This window comes from Triturus cristatus, chromosome 11 (genome assembly GCF_964204655.1).
Source record: "Triturus cristatus chromosome 11, aTriCri1.1, whole genome shotgun sequence".
Taxonomy (NCBI): domain Eukaryota; kingdom Metazoa; phylum Chordata; class Amphibia; order Caudata; family Salamandridae; genus Triturus; species Triturus cristatus.
In genome coordinates, this window is record NC_140594.1 from 589523894 (window position 1) to 589546678 (window position 22785).

Sequence of the window (22785 nt, forward strand, 5' to 3'; positions counted from 1 at the left end):
GTATTTACAATCTGTTTGTATACTGACAGGAGCAGGGGATGTGCATTCATACAAGACAGTCCCAAGAGGGAAGGAGTTGAGATGTGTCCTGCCTTTCCTGGGTGACTCATAGCCTGGCTGAATAGACCTTTTCCCCATTTGGAGTGGTGGGAGGAGTTTTCACTAGCACCTAAATAGGCTATGTCTGCTCTGCACAATGCTTTCAGACCTCCTCTAGTGAAGCTGGACCAGGAGGACAGAACTGTTTTTCCCTGAACTCAGAGAATTTCTGTCCAAAATTTCAAAGGAAACAGTAGTATAAATATTGGGGCCCTGACCCCAGTACTTTAGAACACTTTTGGACTAACGACAATGCCAAGAAGAAGATTTTGAGGGGCCGCCAGGAGGAATACTGCCCCTTTGCTGTTTGTTGCTTTGTTGTATTGGCATGCAGCTGCTGCCAGTTGTGGCTCGCATGACTCGCGGGTGGGGGGGTCGGGTGGGGGTTCACTCTGGGGGGGAGATTTAAAAAATAAAAACCTACCTTACCCGGTCCTGCTCTGCCTCCGCTCCTGAACGGTTCCGAACCTGCGGTTTTCTGCTTCTTTCCTGCTCAGAAACTGGAAGCAGGCATCCTCCCTCCCCTCCCCATAGCCAATAACAATGCTGCAATGGCAGCGTTGTGATTGGTGCAGACGGCGCCCAGCCGGGCGCCTGTAGGGAGGCCATTTTCTCTTTGTAGACCACATGCATCCTAGATAGAGAAAATCCAGAGTGCGTTTGACTGGTTTGGTCGGCCCTAGAGGGTCAAACAAACAGTCAGGACCCATAACATTGGGAAAGCCACTCCTCCCCGACCCACTCACCCACCCGCCCAAAACTAGGCATACCATTCTGCTTTCTCGCAGCACGGGAAACAGAAACATAAAATGGTGAGAAAGCAGTGAGGCGATGCTCCTCCGCCCTAATGGAGGAGCTGCCGCTTCTGTCTTGAGCAGTGAAAGGACTGTCGTGAACATTCTTGTATCCTGCTGTTAAAGTTTCTCCAATGGTTTGAAGTAGAACTTACGATATCAACGAGAGATGTGTAGTTCCTACAGGGTGGGAAGTCGAAGGGGAATAAAGTATTCCGAACCCAGACTTTCACCTAGTGAATGTAGGTGCACAAGGGTAGGGAATCCCTTAAGGGTGGAACTGAAACCCTCACACACCCAGCAAGCTAGGTGTCATGCTTCATCATCTGGGTTTTGCTCCTCGTCGGGTCGGCGGTGCAATACCCGACGGGCGCCCAAACAGGGGCTCTTTTTCGGAGATCTTTTGTTCCCTGCCGTATGGTGCATGCGTGTGAGGGCCCGGGAGTGTAGATGTAAGTGAATTTAAAAAGGTTGGTTAATCTGAAATGTAATTTTATTGGCTCAGTCAACCACCTAGTTAAAAGGGGGGTGAGTGGCGTCAAAGCTATATTTGCTCACAAAGGAGGAGTGGCTAGCTACGCTCTACTCTTCTGGTCAACATGTTTCGCGCCCAGTCAGTCAGAGGGATCTCATGGCGCTTCGTCAGGACCTATAATACTAAAGTGAAATGTGCTCAAAAACTATCTACAGTGTGGTGTGAAAAACAAGGGTGAAAACTAATATGTTAGTCAACCCTTAATAGGTGCCCCTACCTTATGTTTTGTTTTTAAAAGGGGGTCACCTAAGGAAAGAAAAATTGGAAAAAGTATATAAACCAAAAGCCACCCTTGGCGTCTGTAAAACATTAAAAAAAGTTTAGTCAATCACCACTAGTCTAGTAAAGCAGTGATCCATTTAATATACTCCAGACTGAAATTATACTGGACTACTACCTGGTTATTGACCAATTAACCAATACATGATTTATCAGGACAAGGTAAAAACGGTTAAAACAAGAAGCATAGCAAGGCTCTGGTTAAAAGCACAACCATTATTTCAATTGTAGAAAATAAATCATGGTTACGTGTAGACTCACCATTTCTTTTTATAAAAAGCTCATCATCAGGTGCATGGCGCGTCAACAGGGGGAGAAACACATTCGTTCCCTATGGTATAATGGTATTGTAGAGAGAAGAAGTAGAGGCATAGGAAGATATGACATTAGCAAGGTCACAAGAGAGAGATCTCCATCTCTGGTGTCTCATAAACATATTACTTGAGCGTGTGACACCTCTCGTGTGCTATGATACTATGATCTATAACGTGGTCAACCAGGTGCAGCTAACCGAAGGCGGGGCAAAGGTGTGCATGTCCCGATTGGTTCATAAAAAAGCCTATGATCAATTATAGAACACAAAAAATGAAAGTGAGTACAAGCAGAAGTTTCTGACTCAGTGTGTGCCCGAATTAGTCCTTGCACTCCTTAGCGTGATGACACGGTGCAAATGTGCGTGTTGAAGGAGTCGCGCCCAAAAAGTGGAGAAGTCCCACTCATGGATCCGTAATGATCCTGATAATGACCAGTACAGAGTCCTATGAGAAAGAGCAGCTCAAAGGCAATGCATGGCAGCAATCCAAATGTGTCCCGGGGATGGATAGAGATCCGATAAAAAGTGCGGATATCCTAAATGTGTCTAGAGTGCCCCAACGAGTATCTAATGTTTGGAACCACACCTCCGAATTAATCATCGAGAAACCCAGGGTGTACTTACTTGGCAAAATTCCCCTGGAGGTGAGTAAACCTGCCCGCGTCGCCGAACCCGGAAGCTGGAAGATGGGTCGGTGACGCTGTTCTTTATTCAAACAGGGATTGGTTAGGAGCAGGACACGTGTGATGATGTCACGTCTATCGGACCAATCACTAACTAGGTGTATATTCTGATTGGCCAGCGGTTGGAAATGTGTGACGATGACACGTCTCTCGCAACAAATACTAAAAGAGTGTATGTCATGCCGGAATGGAAAAAGGCATTTATCATGGGCGCCATGTTGTAGTGGGCAAAATGTGTTACATACTACGCAGAAGGACATAAGTAATTGCCCCATGGAGCGAAATAGTATCGATAGAGGCTAGTCACGGAAGTATGCTGTAGTGATAAATATCGCCCAGATAAGAACCCCATATGTAATGTCTATTGTAGGTGGTTCTTACCCAATCTAGTTAGTTAGGTGACCCAAACCGGGGGCCATGATGTAATGGTGTGGGTCAATGATGCAAGGAAGGCTGATAGACGGGTTTTTATGGCTCTATTAGTGTAAGGAGCAAAGTAAAAGTTAGTGATGCAAGAATCCGTCTATGCTATGGTAGCTGAATCACAGGCTCATGGTAGGTGGTACAAAAGTAGGTCAACATTAAGGACCAAGTATCAATAGGAACATCAGGTGGTACATGTACTCTCCTGCCATCTCAACACTCTTGCCAGTAAAGAGTCCTATCGATTAGATATCGTTGACCAAGGTATGTCATCGTTGAGGCCAAGTCTATCCAATGAGAGGCGATGTACCCAGCGTTGTTCTAGCCTAAACAAGGAATGTTGAGACATTCCAGGCTGGCTTTCAAGGACAATCCAATGTAGATCTGTCGGGCTATGTTTACATGCAAGGTAATGACTGTAAAGTTTCGTGTTGGATTTGCCACATCTAATGTTGCTTTTATGTTCGGTGATACGTATTTTCACTGCTCGTGTCGTCATCCCTATATAATGGAGATCGCATGGGCAAATTAGTAAATAGATACAGTTAGTGGAATTACAATTTGTATGTCTTTTGAGGACCCATTCGAAAGTAGCAGTGAGGCGAATAGATTTTGCCACAATAGTTTGTCCGCAGCAAGAGCACCCTCCGCAGGTATAATGCCCCTGTACAGGGGGAAGATTCCAGAGGGTGTTATGTGCTGAAGTTATTTGTTTCTTTGGTCTCGTGTGTATCAAGGTGTCTTTCAGATTGTTAGTCCTTTTGAAAGCGAAACGTGGTGGGGGAATCATAAGTGTACCTGCGGATAGTATTCCCCAATGTTTCTTTATCACTTTTTTAAGATTGTTGGACTCTGGTGTAAAGGATGTTACACAAGTAATGATTTCTCTGGTGTCTTTTGTTCTCACTTCCAAAAGTGCCTCGCAGTTGTTATTTCTGGCCCTCTTCATTGAGTTGTAAATCACTCGGGGAGGGTAGCCTCTTTGAGTCAAATTCCCTGAGAGGATGTTGGCCTCAATTTTGTAGTCTGTGACAGAGCTACAATTTCTCCTGAGTCGAAGGAATTGGCCAAAAGGCAAGTTATCGCGTAGGGCCTTAGGGTGGTGACTGTTGTAGAGAAGTAAACTGTTCTTATCAGTGGGTTTTCTGTAGAGAGTAGTACTCAACCCTGTGGGTGTCAATCTGATGTGTAAATCTAGGAAAGGGATATCAGAGTCAGAGATATGACTTGTGAATTTCAAAAACTGATTTTTAGTGTTGATCCATTTACAGAATTCGTTACAGGTTGTTAAATCCCCTTTCCATAAGATCATGACATCGTCGATGTATCTTTTCCACAGGGTTAAGTTCGGCCCGAAGGGGTTGTCCACGTTCATTATCACTGCCTCTTCAAAAGCTGCCATATACAGGCAGGCCACAATGGGAGCAAAGGTACTCCCCATCGAAGTGCCTTGGGACTGATGGTAAAGGTTGTCTTTAAATGCAAAATAGTTCTCGGTGAGAGCTAATGTTGCCAGATCCATGATAAATGTTATGGGAGTAGGAGATATCCATTCCCTTTTCTGTAGGGCAGCCTCTATCACCGTCAGAGTAGCTTGTTGCGGAATATTGGTGTAGAGTGCCTCTACATCAAGGGTCACTAGGAGGTCAACATTTTCGGTATTCTGTATCCCCTCAATCATGTTCAAAATGTCAGTTGTGTCCCTGACGTAGGAAGGTGTCTCTTTTACCAAGGGTTGTAGGAAGTAATCACAGAATTTAGATAAAGGTTCCAGGAGGGAACCAATACCAGAGACAATCGGTCTGCCAGGGATAGGGGTGATGCCTTTATGTACCTTAGGTAATGTATAGAAATAAGGTACGACAGGTTTGGTAGTGATAAGAAAGTCTGCCTCTTTTTTCGTGATCCAGCCGTTGGCTTCGGCCTCCAAAACCTTACTAGCTATTGTTAAACTTAATCTCGGCGTGGGATCAGTGTCGATGGGTGTATAGTATTTTCTATCCCCAAGTTGTCGTAAGCATTCTGTTTCATAATCACTAGTAGACTGGATTACTGTCGCCCCTCCCTTGTCAGCCTGTTTGATGGTGATAGTGGTATCAGCTGCTAGTATCCTGGCCGCTTCCCTTTCTTTGCAAGTAAAGTTGTTGTACACAGCATTTCTGCTCTGTATTTTATCCAGGTCTTTTAGTACAGCCTTCTCGAAGGTAAGGACCTCCGAGGGAATCATGCTGTTTGAAGGGGTAAAGGTGGAAGCCTTATGTAGGCCAGTGTCACTGGGTTCAGTAGCAGGTTCGTCATGAAAAAATGCCTTGAGGCGTATTTTTCGGAAGAAATTCTGGACCTCGCAGATCAATTCGAATTTATCTACTTTAGGAGTAGGTACGAAGCCCAGACCTTTCTTTATTACATCCTCCTCTGTGTTGCTAAGGGATCTATGGGAGAGCTTGATAACTAATCCCTCTGACCCCTCCTTTTGCTCCGAGTTTCCATTTGTGGCTGAGGTTGAGGTTGATCTTGCCACTGGACATGTGGTGTGGTTTGCTGTTGTCCTCGCCTTCGCCCTCTTCCTCTGCCCCAACCTCTGCCTAAAAAAGGTTTCGGGTTGTTACCAGGATAGAATTGTGGCGGGTACTGAGGAAACATGGGGTATTGCCAAAACGGAGGTTGAGGGGGGACAGGAAACATGGGTCCACCTTGGTTGTGGTATGCCCGTGTGTTGGTCTTTCTCTGGTTCTTGTTGTTCCAACTCCCTGTACTGGATTCACTAGATGAACCTCTTCTGCTGTGATCAGAGTCCTCATCACTTGAATAGCCTGTCTTGTTGGAAGTATAATCTGCTTTCAGGTAAGGAAATACTCTCTCTTTGTCAAATCTGGTGATATCTTTCTGTAGTTTCGTTATTTTTTGTTTTAACAAAAACTCCCTACTTTCAGAAATCTCCTGATTAATCTCTGCTAATTTGGTTTTAAAAATAGCAGATTGAGTGACAGGTTTCATCGTGCTTTCAAGGTCTTGAATACGTGCAAGAATGGAGTCAGCCAATCTCTTGGCTGTCCCTATGATAAGTACCAATAAGTCCCTGGTGCATTTCCACGACACCAGGGACCATTCTTTCTTGAACAATGGATCATCCAGGAACAAGCGGGGTACTAGATTGACGATGAGACCATTAGGGGCGATGTTGGCCCTAAGGTACTCAGTCATCATGGCCCCATGTATGGTTATTTTTAACCATTCTTTCTTCAAAGTTGTTAAATTCGTCCAGTCGTCCGACTGGGAACCTGAAGCTATGCTGCCGTCGGTAACCAAGAGCGACGGTGCTCTTAAAATATCAGACACAGCGTCTTCACCGTAGCTGATACCTAGTTCCCCTTCCATAGTTATTGGAGGGACAAGTGGTCCTCTTAGAGCCAGATAGCACTATAGGTAACCCTGAAAATTATCTCCTGCGGGGGGCTCCCGCGCTAGATATGTTCGACAAAGAGAAGGAGAGTAAAAGGTGGGCTATTTTTATAGAGGTCCTACACATAGGCCCTAAGTAGCGATATCAACGAGAGATGTGTAGTTCCTACAGGGTGGGAAGTCGAAGGGGAATAAAGTATTCCGAACCCAGACTTTCACCTAGTGAATGTAGGTGCACAAGGGAAGGGAATCCCTTAAGGGTGGAACTGAAACCCTCACACACCCAGCAAGCTAGGTGTCATGCTTCATCATCTGGGTTTTGCTCCTCGTCGGGTCGGCGGTGCAATACCCGACGGGCACCCAAACAGGGGCTCTTTTTCGGAGATCTTTTGTTCCCTGCCGTATGGTGCATGCGTGTGAGGGCCCGGGAGTGTATATGTAAGTGAATTTAAAAAGGTTGGTTAATCTGAAATGTAATTTTATTGGCTCAGTCAACCACCTAGTTAAAAGGGGGGTGAGTGGCGTCAAAGCTATATTTGCTCACAAAGGAGGAGTGGCTAGCTACGCTCTACTCTTCTGGTCAACATGTTTCGCGCCCAGTCAGTCAGAGGGATCTCATGGCGCTTCGTCAGGACCTATAATACTAAAGTGAAATGTGCTCAAAAACTATCTACAGTGTGGTGTGAAAAACAAGGGTGAAAACTAATATGTTAGTCAACCCTTAATAGGTGCCCCTACCTTATGTTTTGTTTTTAAAAGGGGGTCACCTAAGGAAAGAAAAATTGGAAAAAGTATATAAACCAAAAGCCACCCTTGGCGTCTGTAAAACATTAAAAAAAGTTTAGTCAATCACCACTAGTCTAGTAAAGCAGTGATCCATTTAATATACTCCAGACTGAAATTATACTGGACTACTACCTGGTTATTGACCAATTAACCAATACATGATTTATCAGGACAAGGTAAAAACGGTTAAAACAAGAAGCATAGCAAGGCTCTGGTTAAAAGCACAACCATTATTTCAATTGTAGAAAATAAATCATGGTTACGTGTAGACTCACCATTTCTTTTTATAAAAAGCTCATCATCAGGTGCATGGCGCGTCAACAGGGGGAGAAACACATTCGTTCCCTATGGTATAATGGTATTGTAGAGAGAAGAAGTAGAGGCATAGGAAGATATGACATTAGCAAGGTCACAAGAGAGAGATCTCCATCTCTGGTGTCTCATAAACATATTACTTGAGCGTGTGACACCTCTCGTGTGCTATGATACTATGATCTATAACGTGGTCAACCAGGTGCAGCTAACCGAAGGCGGGGCAAAGGTGTGCATGTCCCGATTGGTTCATAAAAAAGCCTATGATCAATTATAGAACACAAAAAATGAAAGTGAGTACAAGCAGAAGTTTCTGACTCAGTGTGTGCCCGAATTAGTCCTTGCACTCCTTAGCGTGATGACATGGTGCAAATGTGCGTGTTGAAGGAGTCGCGCCCAAAAAGTGGAGAAGTCCCACTCATGGATCCATAATGATCCTGATAATGACCAGTACAGAGTCCTATGAGAAAGAGCAGCTCAAAGGCAATGCATGGCAGCAATCCAAATGTTTCCCGGGGATGGATAGAGATCCGATAAAAAGTGCGGATATCCTAAATGTGTCTAGAGTGCCCCAACGAGTATCTAATGTTTGGAACCACACCTCCGAATTAATCATCGAGAAACCCAGGGTGTACTTACTTGGCAAAATTCCCCTGGAGGTGAGTAAACCTGCCCACGTCGCCGAACCCGGAAGCTGGAAGATGGGTCGGTGACGCTGTTTTTTATTCAAACAGGGATTGGTTAGGAGCAGGACACGTGTGATGATGTCACGTCTATCGGACCAATCACTAACTAGGTGTATATTCTGATTGGCCAGCGGTTGGAAATGTGTGACGATGACACGTCTCTCGCAACAAATACTAAAAGAGTGTATGTCATGCCGGAATGGAAAAAGGCATTTATCATGGGCGCCATGTTGTAGTGGGCAAAATGTGTTACATACTACGCAGAAGGACATAAGTAATTGCCCCATGGAGCGAAATAGTATCGATAGAGGCTAGTCACGGAAGTATGCTGTAGTGATAAATATCGCCCAGATAAGAACCCCATATGTAATGTCTATTGTAGGTGGTTCTTACCCAATCTAGTTAGTTAGGTGACCCAAACCGGGGGCCATGATGTAATGGTGTGGGTCAATGATGCAAGGAAGGCTGATAGACGGGTTTTTATGGCTCTATTAGTGTAAGGAGCAAAGTAAAAGTTAGTGATGCAAGAATCCGTCTATGCTATGGTAGCTGAATCACAGGCTCATGGTAGGTGGTACAAAAGTAGGTCAACATTAAGGACCAAGTATCAATAGGAACATCAGGTGGTACATGTACTCTCCTGCCATCTCAACACTCTTGCCAGTAAAGAGTCCTATCGATTAGATATCGTTGACCAAGGTATGTCATCGTTGAGGCCAAGTCTATCCAATGAGAGGCGATGTACCCAGCGTTGTTCTAGCCTAAACAAGGAATGTTGAGACATTCCAGGCTGGCTTTCAAGGACAATCCAATGTAGATCTGTCGGGCTATGTTTACATGCAAGGTAATGACTGTAAAGTTTCGTGTTGGATTTGCCACATCTAATGTTGCTTTTATGTTCGGTGATACGTATTTTCACTGCTTGTGTCGTCATCCCTATATAATGGAGATCGCATGGGCAAATTAGTAAATAGATACAGTTAGTGGAATTACAATTTGTATGTCTTTTGAGGACCCATTCGAAAGTAGCAGTGAGGCGAATAGATTTTGCCACAATAGTTTGTCCGCAGCAAGAGCACCCTCCGCAGGTATAATGCCCCTGTACAGGGGGAAGATTCCAGAGGGTGTTATGTGCTGAAGTTATTTGTTTCTTTGGTCTCGTGTGTATCAAGGTGTCTTTCAGATTGTTAGTCCTTTTGAAAGCGAAACGTGGTGGGGGAATCATAAGTGTACCTGCGGATAGTATTCCCCAATGTTTCTTTATCACTTTTTTAAGATTGTTGGACTCTGGTGTAAAGGATGTTACACAAGTAATGATTTCTCTGGTGTCTTTTGTTCTCACTTCCAAAAGTGCCTCGCGGTTGTTATTTCTGGCCCTCTTCATTGAGTTGTAAATCACTCGGGGAGGGTAGCCTCTTTGAGTCAAATTCCCTGAGAGGATGTTGGCCTCAATTTTGTAGTCTGTGACAGAGCTACAATTTCTCCTGAGTCGAAGGAATTGGCCAAAAGGCAAGTTATCGCGTAGGGCCTTAGGGTGGTGACTGTTGTAGAGAAGTAAACTGTTCTTATCAGTGGGTTTTCTGTAGAGAGTAGTACTCAACCCTGTGGGTGTCAATCTGATGTTTAAATCTAGGAAAGGGATATCAGAGTCAGAGATATGACTTGTGAATTTCAAAAACTGATTTTTAGTGTTGATCCATTTACAGAATTCGTTACAGGTTGTTAAATCCCCTTTCCATAAGATCATGACATCGTCGATGTATCTTTTCCACAGGGTTAAGTTCGGCCCGAAGGGGTTGTCCACGTTCATTATCACTGCCTCTTCAAAAGCTGCCATATACAGGCAGGCCACACTGGGAGCAAAGGTACTCCCCATCGAAGTGCCTTGGGACTGATGGTAAAGGTTGTCTTTAAATGCAAAATAGTTCTCGGTGAGAGCTAATGTTGCCAGATCCATGATAAATGTTATGGGAGTAGGAGATATCCATTCCCTTTTCTGTAGGGCAGCCTCTATCACCGTCAGAGTAGCTTGTTGCGGAATATTGGTGTAGAGTGCCTCTACATCAAGGGTCACTAGGAGGTCAACATTTTCGGTATTCTGTATCCCCTCAATCATGTTCAAAATGTCAGTTGTGTCCCTGACGTAGGAAGGTGTCTCTTTTACCAAGGGTTGTAGGAAGTAATCACAGAATTTAGATAAAGGTTCCAGGAGGGAACCAATACCAGAGACAATCGGTCTGCCAGGGATAGGGGTGATGCCTTTATGTACCTTAGGTAATGTATAGAAATAAGGTACGACAGGTTTGGTAGTGATAAGAAAGTCTGCCTCTTTTTTCGTGATCCAGCCGTAGAACTTGCCTCCTGTTGAAAGTCTCAAGCACACCAAAGACTTCACCAGCCTCTGAGTACCCTCATCTGGTGCTGCGTGTTTCAGCTGCCACAGCGGAAAAATCAAAAGACACACAATTGATAGACGGAATGCAGAACACAACATTCACCCCCAGTCAAGAGATCTGGGTTAAATCCATCATTCTTTTGCTCACCATGCCACCTCAGTTTGGATCTGGCCATATGCAAATCAGTCTTGACCCTATGCCTCATGGGAACAGTCCAGCCCGAACTGCCAAGCCAGGTCCTCCCTGGACCGGAAACAGGCATCCTAGGACCGGGTTCGGGGTTTCACCACTCGTAAGCCAGGATAGCTTGAATCCAGTGACACAGTGAGCCCGGGACCCACGTCTGGGCATACCCGGCGCACTTAGGGCGAGAAAGCAATAGACTGACAATTGATGGATGGAATGCAGAACAAATCACAACATTCACCCCCAGTCAAGAGATCTGGGTTAAATCCGTCATGCTTTTGCTCACCATGCCACCTCAGTTTAGACCTGGCCATATGCAAATCAATCTTGACCCTGTGCCTTATGGGAACAGTCCAGCCCGAACTGCCAAGCCAGGTCCTCCCTGGACTGGAAACAAGTATCCTAGGACTGGTTTGGGGGTTTCACCCCTCGTCAGCCAGGATAGCTTGAATCCAGTGGCACAGTGAACCCGGGACCCACGTCTGGGCATACCGGGCGCACTTAGAGTGAGAAAGCAAAAAACACGCAATTGATAGACGGAATGCAGAACAAATCACAACCTTCACCCCCAGTCAAGAGATCTGTGTTAAATCCATCATTCTTTTGCTCACCATGCCACTCCAGTTTAGATCAGGCCATATGCTCCCCATGCCAGTGGAGTCAAACTGTCCTGGATGATGGGTGAAACCCCTAAACTGGTCCTAGGATGCTTGTTTCCAGTCCAGGGAGGAGCTGGCCTGGCAGTTTGGGCTGGTCTGTTCCCATTGGGCGCAGGGTCAAGTCTGATTTGCATATGACTGGGTTCAAATTGGAATGGCATGGGCAGAAAAAAAATGATGGATTTAGGCCCAGATCTCTGTACTGGGGTGAATGTATGACGTTGTTCGGCATTCTGTCCATCCATTGTTCTTTTTACATAGGAAAAAGCAACCTGATGCAGTCAACAATGCCGCTTCTGGCTCCGTGACTTGTTTGCACCACAGAGGGCACCGCCCGCTTTGCAACGCAAGCCTGGTTTTAGTAACAACGACGCTGCCACCGAGCCACTACTTGCACCGTGACCTGGGGCACCACTCTTTGCACTGCCTAGCTTCACATCGCTGCCTTGGTATCCCGGATGATGCCGCTCCACTCCAAAAACAATGCTACTGTCTGCACTGTGGCCTGGGGGCACCACTCCTAAGTTACTCAACGCATCCCCATCTCACACTGCAGCCTTGGCCCACCGACACCGGTGCCATTGACTCCAGATCGTATACCGATGACAACGCTTCAGCAACGATGATGCCACAGCTTGCACCATGACCTGCCAGAACAGCAACGAGCACCACCATACTTTGCACCACAGCCCTGGTCTCACCAATGCCACTGGATACTGTCACCGATCTGCTGCATGCACCGCAATGAAGGCACCACACTGCTCCACTTCCCACCACAGCCCTGATGCCTGCCGACGCCTTCTGACTTCAACCTATCGGAGTTGGAACTGCAATGCTTGTGACTTCAAGGTCCCAACGACTCCTGCGCTGACCTCCGAAGCCGGAACCTGCCTATGCAGCATCTTTAGATCTCATTGGAAGGTCCACATTGCTCTGCATTTCCAATGTACTGTTAGCGTTCTTACCGACACCGTAGCTGACCCGCAACGCCGGGGTCGGCCCGAACTGTTGACACCTTGATAGCCCCGGAATGCTCTATCGACTACATGGAACTTAATTAAAAGTTTATTCTTGCCAAATTCATATCTATATTACTGTATGTTGGATTTTTATTGTTGTGGTCTTATTTTACACAGATAAGTATTGGCTATTTTTCTAAAACTGGTGTGGCATTATTTTGTTGTGTTTTCACTGTATTACTGTGTGTTATGTGCAAATGGTTTACACATTGCCTCTAAAGTAAGCCTGACTGCTCTGCCAAGCTACCAAGGGAGTGAGCAGGTGTTATTTTAGAAGTGGAATCCTCCTCACCCTGACTAGAAGGAAGAATCCCTACCTGGACAAGGTGCATACCTCTGCCAACTAGAGACCCCAATTCTAACTGCCACAATTGCTTTCTGACTGCAGAGTCTCTGCATTTAAATATATAGGGCTCTCTTCTCTTTTAATGTGCGGAGACTCCGCAGTCGTAAAGATGCTGCTAGTAAAATATCTTTGTGAATAGCAAACAATTACAAGCATACACAAAAGTGTAAGTTTACCTGTGTGAATCAGGCCCTAGGTCATCTTCTCTGTGCTGTAAGGCCCATAATGGGTTCTTTGATTAATGAGGTCCAGCCTCTCAATTAAGTGGTAATCACAGTTTAAAAAGTGATCAACTGTGAAAGCTCTTTGAAAGCATCTCACTCAATATACAGTGAGAATGTCAGGAGAAAGACAGGGGCAAGGTACATAGAGTTTCACAATTGTAGCCTTTGCCACTATACTTGTACTGCCTTAGATGTTCTAGATGGGAAACATCCATTACAACGTAGTCATTACAATGCATTACCTTTACAACGCAACTGTTACAATGCAACTGCCTTTACATCGCGTGCCATTAAATGCATGCCATAACAACGTATGTCAATGCAACGCATATCATTAAAATGCATACCATTACAAAGCTTGCCATTATAACGCATTATAAGGTAAGTAATAGAGACTTTTTAGTTTTAGGGTGTGTATGGGTTTTGTGGTACATGGGAATAGTAATTTTTACCCCTACACTATCCAACACTTACCCTACTGATACCCTAAAAGTATTATGCGTTGTAATGGTATGCGTTGTAATGGTATGCATTGTAATGGAATGCGCTGTGGTGGTAGTTTTAAAAAATGCTTTGTAATGGCATGCATTGTAAAATCATGCAATGTAATGGTAGTTGCAATGTAACAACTGCGTTGTAAAAGAATGTGTTGTAATTGTTTGCGTTGTAACGTCATATATTTGTTCTTGCTCTCAATATTTGCTCTTCCGTCTGATAATCGGTCTATAAAATATGAACACACACGACATGGGGACTTAAAGTATTTTTAATGTTTGGCAGCAGTGGCTCTACCATAAACCAACAGTGCTCCCACCCCATCAAACTTGCTGTTCCACTGCTCTATTTACAGTCTGGGGAGGCGCCATGTTTACAACAATGGAGCCTCTGCAGGCTCCGTCACTACAAGCCTTTGAACTGATAACCAGCCAGCCAAGGGTCCACCAGGTCACAACGGCAGTCATCCCACCATTGTAACGGTGAGGTGCTGTTACTCATTTTCCTTGCCCATGTTCACCATGTGATGTATGTCAGACACAAGCAGAGGAAATGTAGAATGCCCCTATCCATAATCGAGACTGGATTTTTAAAGAGGTGTACAGCCCCCCACACCAGGGTGGCAGAGACTATGAAGTCCTGGCAGACTAGCAGACTGTCCACCAGGGTATAATAACCATGCCTGTTTGCAAAATCTTCTGGGATCTGGCACCAATGAAATATTTGTGTGACTTCTAGACACATCTCTACAGGGTCTTTTTTGCACACAATACAAAAACGTTTGTTGCATTTTTACTGGGGGATAGAGAAGAACAAGTGCATTATTTTGCAAAGGGGGTTCTGGTGACAAAAATAACCACTTTGCCGTAAGCAGAGCAGTTTTTATGTATCTCAATATCCACAGATAATTTGCTAAATCACTGGTTTTGTGATTCCTAAATGGCTTTTTGGAGTGGTATGAAGTGCCACAGAAATGCTATAATACAAGAAAACGCAAAACAATATATGGCTGGTAAAAAATCTGCAGTTCATGGGAATTACATGTGTAATCAGTATGCTGTTGGTAAACCTGCGGGATGTATATTTGTGAAATAGGTGCAAGACAGCTGTGCAGCATGAGTCTCGAAATGGATCACAAACGTATAGATATGTTAGAGAGAGACACAAAAACGTGATGCTATGGTTAAGCGCCTCGATACATTCATGTCATTTTGTCCCTGACAATTCATTCCTTCAGACTTCAAATCTTTTTCACTTTGAAAACTTGGGAGAAAAAGTGATGCTTATTATTTGTATCTTAACGACCACCTGTTGAAGTCCATTCCAGTAGAAATAGTACATCGGAGAGAACTTGTACGTTACCTTTTCTGGTTTTTGTGTAGCACATTTTTCGACAGTTGTAAGGTTTCTTGACACTGTAGGGAGTCAGCTGCAGAATGAAGACTTGTGTCTTCCTGTTACGGATTTACCTGGAAAAGGGTTCTCTCTAGGGGCAGCGGGGTCTTGTAACCTTCTCCCTTATGTATGCGAGTGTGGCCACCAGTGCAGTGGCGGCCGGCATGGCTCACGGGTGGGGAGGTGGGCGTGGGGGAGGGTTACGGGGAGGGGGTCGTGTAACGGTGCATATAAAAAATTTTAAAGATAAAAAAATATCTTACCTCCCCGCCGGATCCTGCGTCTCCGCTCCTGCTCTCCACCGTCTCGGACGGAAGCACAGCCAGGCCTCACTGATCAATCACAGTGCTGAAATGCAACATTGTGATTGGTAGCCACCCAGGCTCCCCTGACCAATCACAACGCTGCAATGCAGTGTTGTGATTGGTTTTGAGCATCCTGGTTGGATGCTCAACCAGGGAATGGGGGCCTGGGCATGTTCTCCAAGCAGGCTGTAATGCAGCCTGCATGGAGAACGGGGAAAGTGCAATTGATTGGTTTGGGCGGCCCGAGAGGGCTGACCAAACTGTCATTGCGCACTTAGGAGTGGGCAAACCACTCCTTCCTTGCCCTGCTCCGAGAGCAGAGCAGTCCCGCCCGCCCGCCCCCAAAGCAGCACAAACATAAAATGATAATAACTGAATGTTATTATTATTTTGTTTCCTCTTCTCGCACTGCTTGAAAGCATTGGGGCGACGCTCCACCACCATAGCGGAGGGGCCGCCACTGCACCAGTGGTGTTACAAAACTTGAGGGGATCCCCCAGCAAAGTACATGCAGGGGGCCCCCCACACTACGGACCCACTCTGGACCTCTCAGGCCAGGGACCTGCCGGTGTCAGAGGTGGGGGGGGGCGAAACTCGACGGCCCCCCCTCATCACGAGAACTGTGGGGGCTTTTGTTGTGCCACTGGTGACCACTTGATCTGTTTCGGTAGCATGCTCTCAAAAGAAAGGGCTTCAGCGGGGAAGTGAGTGTTTCAACCCCCAGCTAACCCGCGAGGTTTAGTGCACAGGAAGAAGAGCTTGAGGGGGCCATGAGCATATACATATCTTCATACCCTTCCTTTTTCATTAAAAATATGAATTTGATCTCTCAGCAAATTTGAGTCAATCATCTGCAGCTCATTAAGCGGCCTTCAGATATGGCTAAGTTTCACCAGGGCTCTTCTAATTGAAGTGTATGCCATTGTCTCTGATCCCTACAGCCATATTAAGTCAGTGGGGGTTAGAGAAAATGTAAAATACTTCAATTAAAGGAACCGAGGCGCACCCCGGAGTCTTCTTACTGCCACTTATAGAACGTCACGTGACTGAGTCTGATGCTGAGGGATCAGGAATGGAGTTCGCTATTAACTGTTTGAAGGAGTTTTCACAATTCCAGGGGATTTGAAGGGGACTTAAAAGAGGTTACATTGAAGGATATCTCCAGGAAGAGTTCTCCATTTCTAAACTCAGGTCAAGGAATGCAGCAGAAATGAGTTTTGAAAACTCCTGTGCCGGCTCTGATTGAAGCTGGATTACTCTGATGTAATCTTGAGTAATTCGTATTTTTAGCAGGTTACATGAGCTTTGTATATTTTTTCTGCTCAAATATTATGTTTTTTTGTGTGTAATTTATCCTCACTTGGGGACTGGTTTGTGAAGAAAATGTCTTCTGGAAAATGTAAAACTCATGAGGGCCAAGGTCTAAAGAAATCTACTTAACCCAGACCCCGGGGAATATCTCTTGAGCTTAATGTGTTCCCCTCACATCCAGTTTTCAATCAGATGACCGTCTAAACGCATTTCATGTCATATGAATCATTTTCACAAATATAACAAGATTTTGGGAAGGAAGTATTTAACTATTTGGTTCACCCCAACGCTTGTCTATCAGATCACAGATATCTTGTTCTTGTGCTCCGAGGTGTTACTCATGTGAAGATAAATGAACTGGGTCTGTGTTGGCAGAACTGTTCTCACTAGAGGAATGGGTTTTATAACAGGAATTACTTGTATAACAACCCACGTGATGAGGGAATTTAAGGAAGTTCATCATCAGGGAATTGCAATTAACAGGGACTATTACAACAATGGGACACTTTGGGGGATATGTACAAGGGAAGTGGCGGAGCGTGTCGCTAGCCTCCTTGACTTTAACGACATGCTCCTCCACTTCTGAAACCCGGGGCTGCACCATATTTACAAGAATGTGCTGCGGCCTTGCTTTCCCCCCTGCGATGGCGCTAAGTTTAGCAACTAAGCGCCAACGCAGGCACCCTTGCACCAGAGTGGGTGTCTGCATGCAGGGGAGGATTGTTTATGTACAGGAAGGTCCCCCTTCCTGCACATAAACAATAATTTTTTTAAATGCCGTTTTGCAACTTCTGTGGGTGTTGCATCAAGCAGCACACATAGAAGTTACAAAACGGCATTTAAAAAAAATGATTGTTTATGTGCAGGAAGGGGGACCTTCCTGTACATAAACAATCATTGGCCTTTTTCTGTTTTCATGTGTGCTGCACAACACAGCACAGATGTAAACAGCAAAAACGAGGAGGAATTAAAAATTTCTCATCACTTCGCCAGGTAAGACCAGACTTTCCTGGGTCTTAATTCTGGAGCTGCCCCCTATCTACGCCTCCCTTGTAAATAGGAGGCAGCGTCAGAATTAATGGGTGTTGCAGTAGTACGCCCACTGAAACACCCATTGCCCTCCACTTTCACTTTAAGCATAGCACGAAAGGTGGCCTTATATACAAGGCAGCGTTAAGCCACATTAAGTGGGAAGGTCAAAAAAAGTTCCTGTGGCGATAGGGGCTTGTACATATGCCCCATTGCCTCAAAAATGGAAGTGTTCTTATAAGCAGGGCACTAAAATTATGCGATTGTGTGGCAGCGGCTTTTATCACAATAATATATATATTAGCCTTATTTGCCACATAATACATCATTTGTTGCATAATCTACAGACTTTAACAAAAAAAATTAAGCTAGCTCAAACAGTTCAAAAGCTACTAAAATGCAGCGGCATGTGTTGCTGCGCAGTGGAAGGCCTTTTGCAAAGGTTGACTGATCAACTTTCTGTTGCTTATTGCTGTTTTCTATGTTATACTGGTGCAATGAAGTGAAACCAATGCCCAGACAGTGTGAACAATTGTACAAATGACAAAATAATGAATTCTATCACAAAATGTGCTGCATTACAGTGCACAATTTCCCTTTTATTGCAGCATAATTTACTCAAATCTGCTGCATAATTTGGCCCTACCCTGACACATCAATCCAGTGGCCCTGCTTATAATATGGGATAGTTTAATTAGGGGCAGTGGTCTTCTTAGGCAATCACTGGCAAAGACAATCGGTCTTACCATTGCGACCTATTGGTTTTGCCAATAATTGTTTGCAATGCTGCTCAGCGTTTCCGATGCTGGGGGAAGGGAAGCAGCACAGGACGTGGAAGTAGCATAGGGGCGGGCAGAAGAATTCGGAAGCAACATGGGATGCAGCAGCAAGACATGGAAGGGAGAAAAGGGGGTTGAAGCAACACAAGGGGTTGTGAGAAACAACATACAGAGCATGAGGGTTGAGGGAAAGTAGAAGGCACGGGTGGGGAAGCAACAATTGACGAGAGAAGGAGGGACAAATTATGGGTAAGCAACATGGAGGGAATAGGGAAGTAATGGAGAGAAGCACATGGGTGAGCACACAAGGAGGGGGCAGAGAGAAGCACAGAGGTGAAAGAGAGCAACACAGAGTGGGGGGGAGAGAAGCACACGAGGGACAACTTGAAACACATGGAGTGCTTAACATAAAAGAGTTGCTTGAAAAGCAAGCAGCATGTCAGCCAATCAAAAGAGAGGGTGAAAATGCAGTCCTCCATGGGAGGGACAAACACAAGATTCACAAAATGGGACATGCATAGGAGGCAGGCAAGAGTGACAGGAAGGCCAACCAATGGTGAGCAACAGGTGGGCTCCAAGTACATGTACTTCTTGGTACAATATGCCTCGCAACATTTTCAATACCAGTCATGTTATTATAATGTTCTCATGTGTGAGATGTCCTAGTGTTCTTTTTGGGGGGTGCTCTTATTATATGAATATACTTCTAAGAGAGGTGCTATTAAACGGGTGATGTGCTGACACAGGGATGTTCTCATGAATGTGTGTTCTAAAAAGGACATGCTATTTTGTGGAGGTTTCTTATTAAAGGGATATTCCTATATAGTAAATATTACATAGGTGCTCTACATACTCAGGGGCATTCATTTACGTGATTTGCATGTTTAGGTGATTCCTATAATGTGACGATCTCAGTTTTTTGGAAGGGTTTATTCAAGTTCTTATTAGGATGAGTTTGTATGATACAATTTTCTTACATTGCAATTATTGCTAGATGGTTGTTATTTCTAGAGGGGGTTTCTTGGAAGGAGGTGGTTCTTGCTTTGATGGGTGTCTCCTAAAAGAAGAGGATGTTTTCTTTGGGGGAACCTTCTCATTGTATAACGTTCATCCATATAATCTTCTCTGTAATGTTCTTTTTTGGGGCAGTTTTGTTTTATAATTGGGCATCATTTTCGAGAGGACTTTTAATAGACAGATGTTCTATGATTTTGATGGTGTGTCCCTTTAAGGGCGTGTTCTTCCAAGAAGGGCGTTCTTCTAAGTATGTCCTTATAAAGCAGACACTCTCAAGGGAGGTGCTCTTTCGAAGAGGCTTTTCTTGCAAAGTGGTTGATTACTTATTAAGGGATGTACTTATATGGGTTGGTTTCTAAAAGGGGGTTTTCTCTCAGCGGCCATCCTCATGAAAAGAGATGTTCTTTCAGGTTAGGAGGTTCTTATGATGTAAATGTTCTTAACCAGCAGATGTCCTCACAAGAGGTATTCTTCTGTGGGTGATTTTCATGTCGACGATGTAAATTGTATTGTTTTTGATATATGCCTTTATTTGACATTTTGCTTCTCCTGTTTCATTTCCAGAGAAGATCCTGAACACCATGGCTGCCCCTTCCTATCTGGCTGGCACAGGCCCTCATGGATGGCGGGCTCCGATGGACTGTGTCCGTGCCAGTGAAGTTTGTGCTGCGGACCAGAGCTGCAGTGCCCGCTACCGCACACTACGCCAGTGCCTTGCTGGCCGAGATCGAAACACCATGCTTGCCAACAAGGAATGCCAGGCAGCCCTGGAGGTGCTGCAGGAGAGCCCACTCTACGACTGCCGCTGCAAGCGGGGCATGAAGAAGGAGCTGCAGTGCCTGCAGACGTACTGGAGCATACACCTGGGGCTGACTGAAGGTAAGGGCACGGACAGGGCTCTGGGAAGAAGAGCACACTTAAGGTACCATCAACTTATGGCCGTGTTGGTGGAAACTGGGAGGAGTAAGATGAGAGCATGTTTGTATCTGCTATCAGGCATTAATACCTATTAATTGCTTTTTACCAGCATTAGTTGCCATCGCCTTAATCTCAGGGCAACAAATGGGAGGTGGGTGATTAACAGTGGTTAAAGTCCTCTGCAGGGGACAGTGACAATTCTAAGCACCAGGTGAGAGGGCAATAACGATTAATTAGTATCAAGTATGTAATGATGAACTCAGGAGAGACACTAAGAATGCCTACGTTGCTAACACGGTTGTGTGACTGCACTCTAAGTTCATCTGAAGTGTGAATCTGGTCATGAAATAGACAAGGCCAGTTAGAGTGTTTGTTTATGTGTCTTGGCTGGGATTAGAGGGGCGAGTGCTTATAGCCTAAGGAGTCGATTATGATGTCGGTCGGAAAGCATTGCAACCAAATGGTTTCCGACCGAATCGGATTCGGGGAGTCCGACCGATTGCGATGCTTCTGGTTATGATTCGGTCGGACTCCCATTGACTTCAATGGGAGTCTCTGTTCCGACCAAATACACAGGCTCCCATTGAAGAAAGGGGTGGTTGGGGGAAATTGTGCACTCTGTGGCGGGCACCCCTTGATGCCTGCCACACTGTGCATGGTTGGAAAGGGGGATCTCTTGGATACCCCCACGGGCCCCATTTTGTAGGCTCCAAGTGAAGGGGGGGCCTGCTACGGGCCCTAAAAATCAGATTTCGACAGCTAATCTGTGTCGGAAAAATCGAATCGGAAAGGCTGTCCGAATCCGACATAGTAATCAGTAGGTCGGAAACGCGGTCCGTAGACCTGTACGAGTCGGCTACAAACGACTCGGTTCCTCTGAATGAGATCCGGAACCGACTCAGACAGCCCAAATGCTTTCCGAACATCGTAATAGGTTGTTTGGAAAGCTTTCCGAATCGGTCGGAAAGAATAGCTCCAAATCGGATTTGGCAGGCTCGAATCTGATTCTGAGCCTTTCTGAACGACATCGTAATCGACCCTTAAATGTCCACAAGCAGCAAGGTCTTTGCACCATCTCATGCCCTTTTCTTTTGTTCAGGTCTATAATTTGTGAACATGCAATAAACAGTATTTAACGCCCTGAGCAGATGGGTAACCCCTAATTGTAGATATGGCATACTGTCCAGCTGCGGCATAGCTGTTGTACAATGTCTTGGATTGTTGTACCGATGGCACACAGTTTTCTATAGGGGTAGCATTTGCACCATATCCTTTATTGCTGTTGCAGTGACAGTGTTGATGAAGACATGCACACTTTTTGTATTAGTGTAACTGAGGCAGCATGCCAGATCTGCTTGCTGGATTTTTTCTAATCCCACCTACATACCATATGGTCAGAAACAACTACCTTTTTTGTTCAATGTCATACTAACCCCTAATGTCATTGCCTGATATTTCCTTAGCTCTCACCTGTGTTTCACGAAAAGACCTAGATAATTGCTAAGAGGCATCATGTCTATGATTCTTGCCATATTTCATTTATCTTTTACTTTGAGACTTAGGCCCATATTTACTAAAGTTTTGCAACGGTGTTCGCGCAAATTGACACAGAACACCATGTCTATTTAATTTACTATCTGCATGAAAAGCCAGTACGTGCAATGCAACCTTTAGCAAATATGGACCTTGGTTAATAGTTTGCAAGGCTTGAGGTCATATAAGTTCCTATTCCTTACCAGCAATTGTTGTTACTCCTGGTCCTGTTGTCCTCGTCCCATTCATCACAAGGGAGGTAACTATCTCACTGCATGGAAAAAAAACAGAGGAATACTGGCATATACTGCCCCACCCCCCCCCCACTAGGGAAAACTTAAGCAGAACTTATCCAGCATTCCTCCTGAACTACCAAACCACCACTATATGAAGTTCGGCAGTCCAGAATAGAGGGGCGTGATGAATGGGACACAGACAACAGGACCAGGAGTAATGAAGATAGTGGGTAATAGGACACTACCAACAGGTCCCCCTTGTCCTCGTCCCCTTTATCACAAGTGAGAATATCCATTATTCATAGAGGGAAAAAAAATCACACAAGGATACGAATATGACAATAGCAGCACCCCACAGTGATGGATTCACACAGATAACTGTGCAATTTATGAAACTACAGCATGTAAAACTCTCAAACCAACATTTTTAATATCACAGAAAGCATTTTGCACCCCATAATGCTTCACAAAGGTATTGGAGGATGCTCATGTAGCTGCCCTGCAAATCTCAGATATGGACACCCCTTTCAATTCTGCTCCAGCAGCAGCGACCCCATGGATAGACCGCCCCTGAATTCCAGCAGGAAGTGGAGACCCTGATAAGGAGTAAGCCAGAGAAATCAGT

General features: G+C 45.1%; 1 protein-coding gene across 1 annotated transcript in view; it reads left to right on the forward strand.

Moving 5' to 3' along the window:
- The window catches only part of GFRA2 (GDNF family receptor alpha 2), a 387887-nt gene that overhangs the window by 82939 nt on the left and 282163 nt on the right, over nucleotides 1-22785 (forward strand). Inside the window, exon 2 of the mRNA XM_085633864.1 lies at nucleotides 20038-20352. Within this exon, the coding sequence (XP_085489990.1) occupies nucleotides 20038-20352 (315 nt within the window). The remainder of the gene's footprint in view (nucleotides 1-20037; nucleotides 20353-22785) is intronic.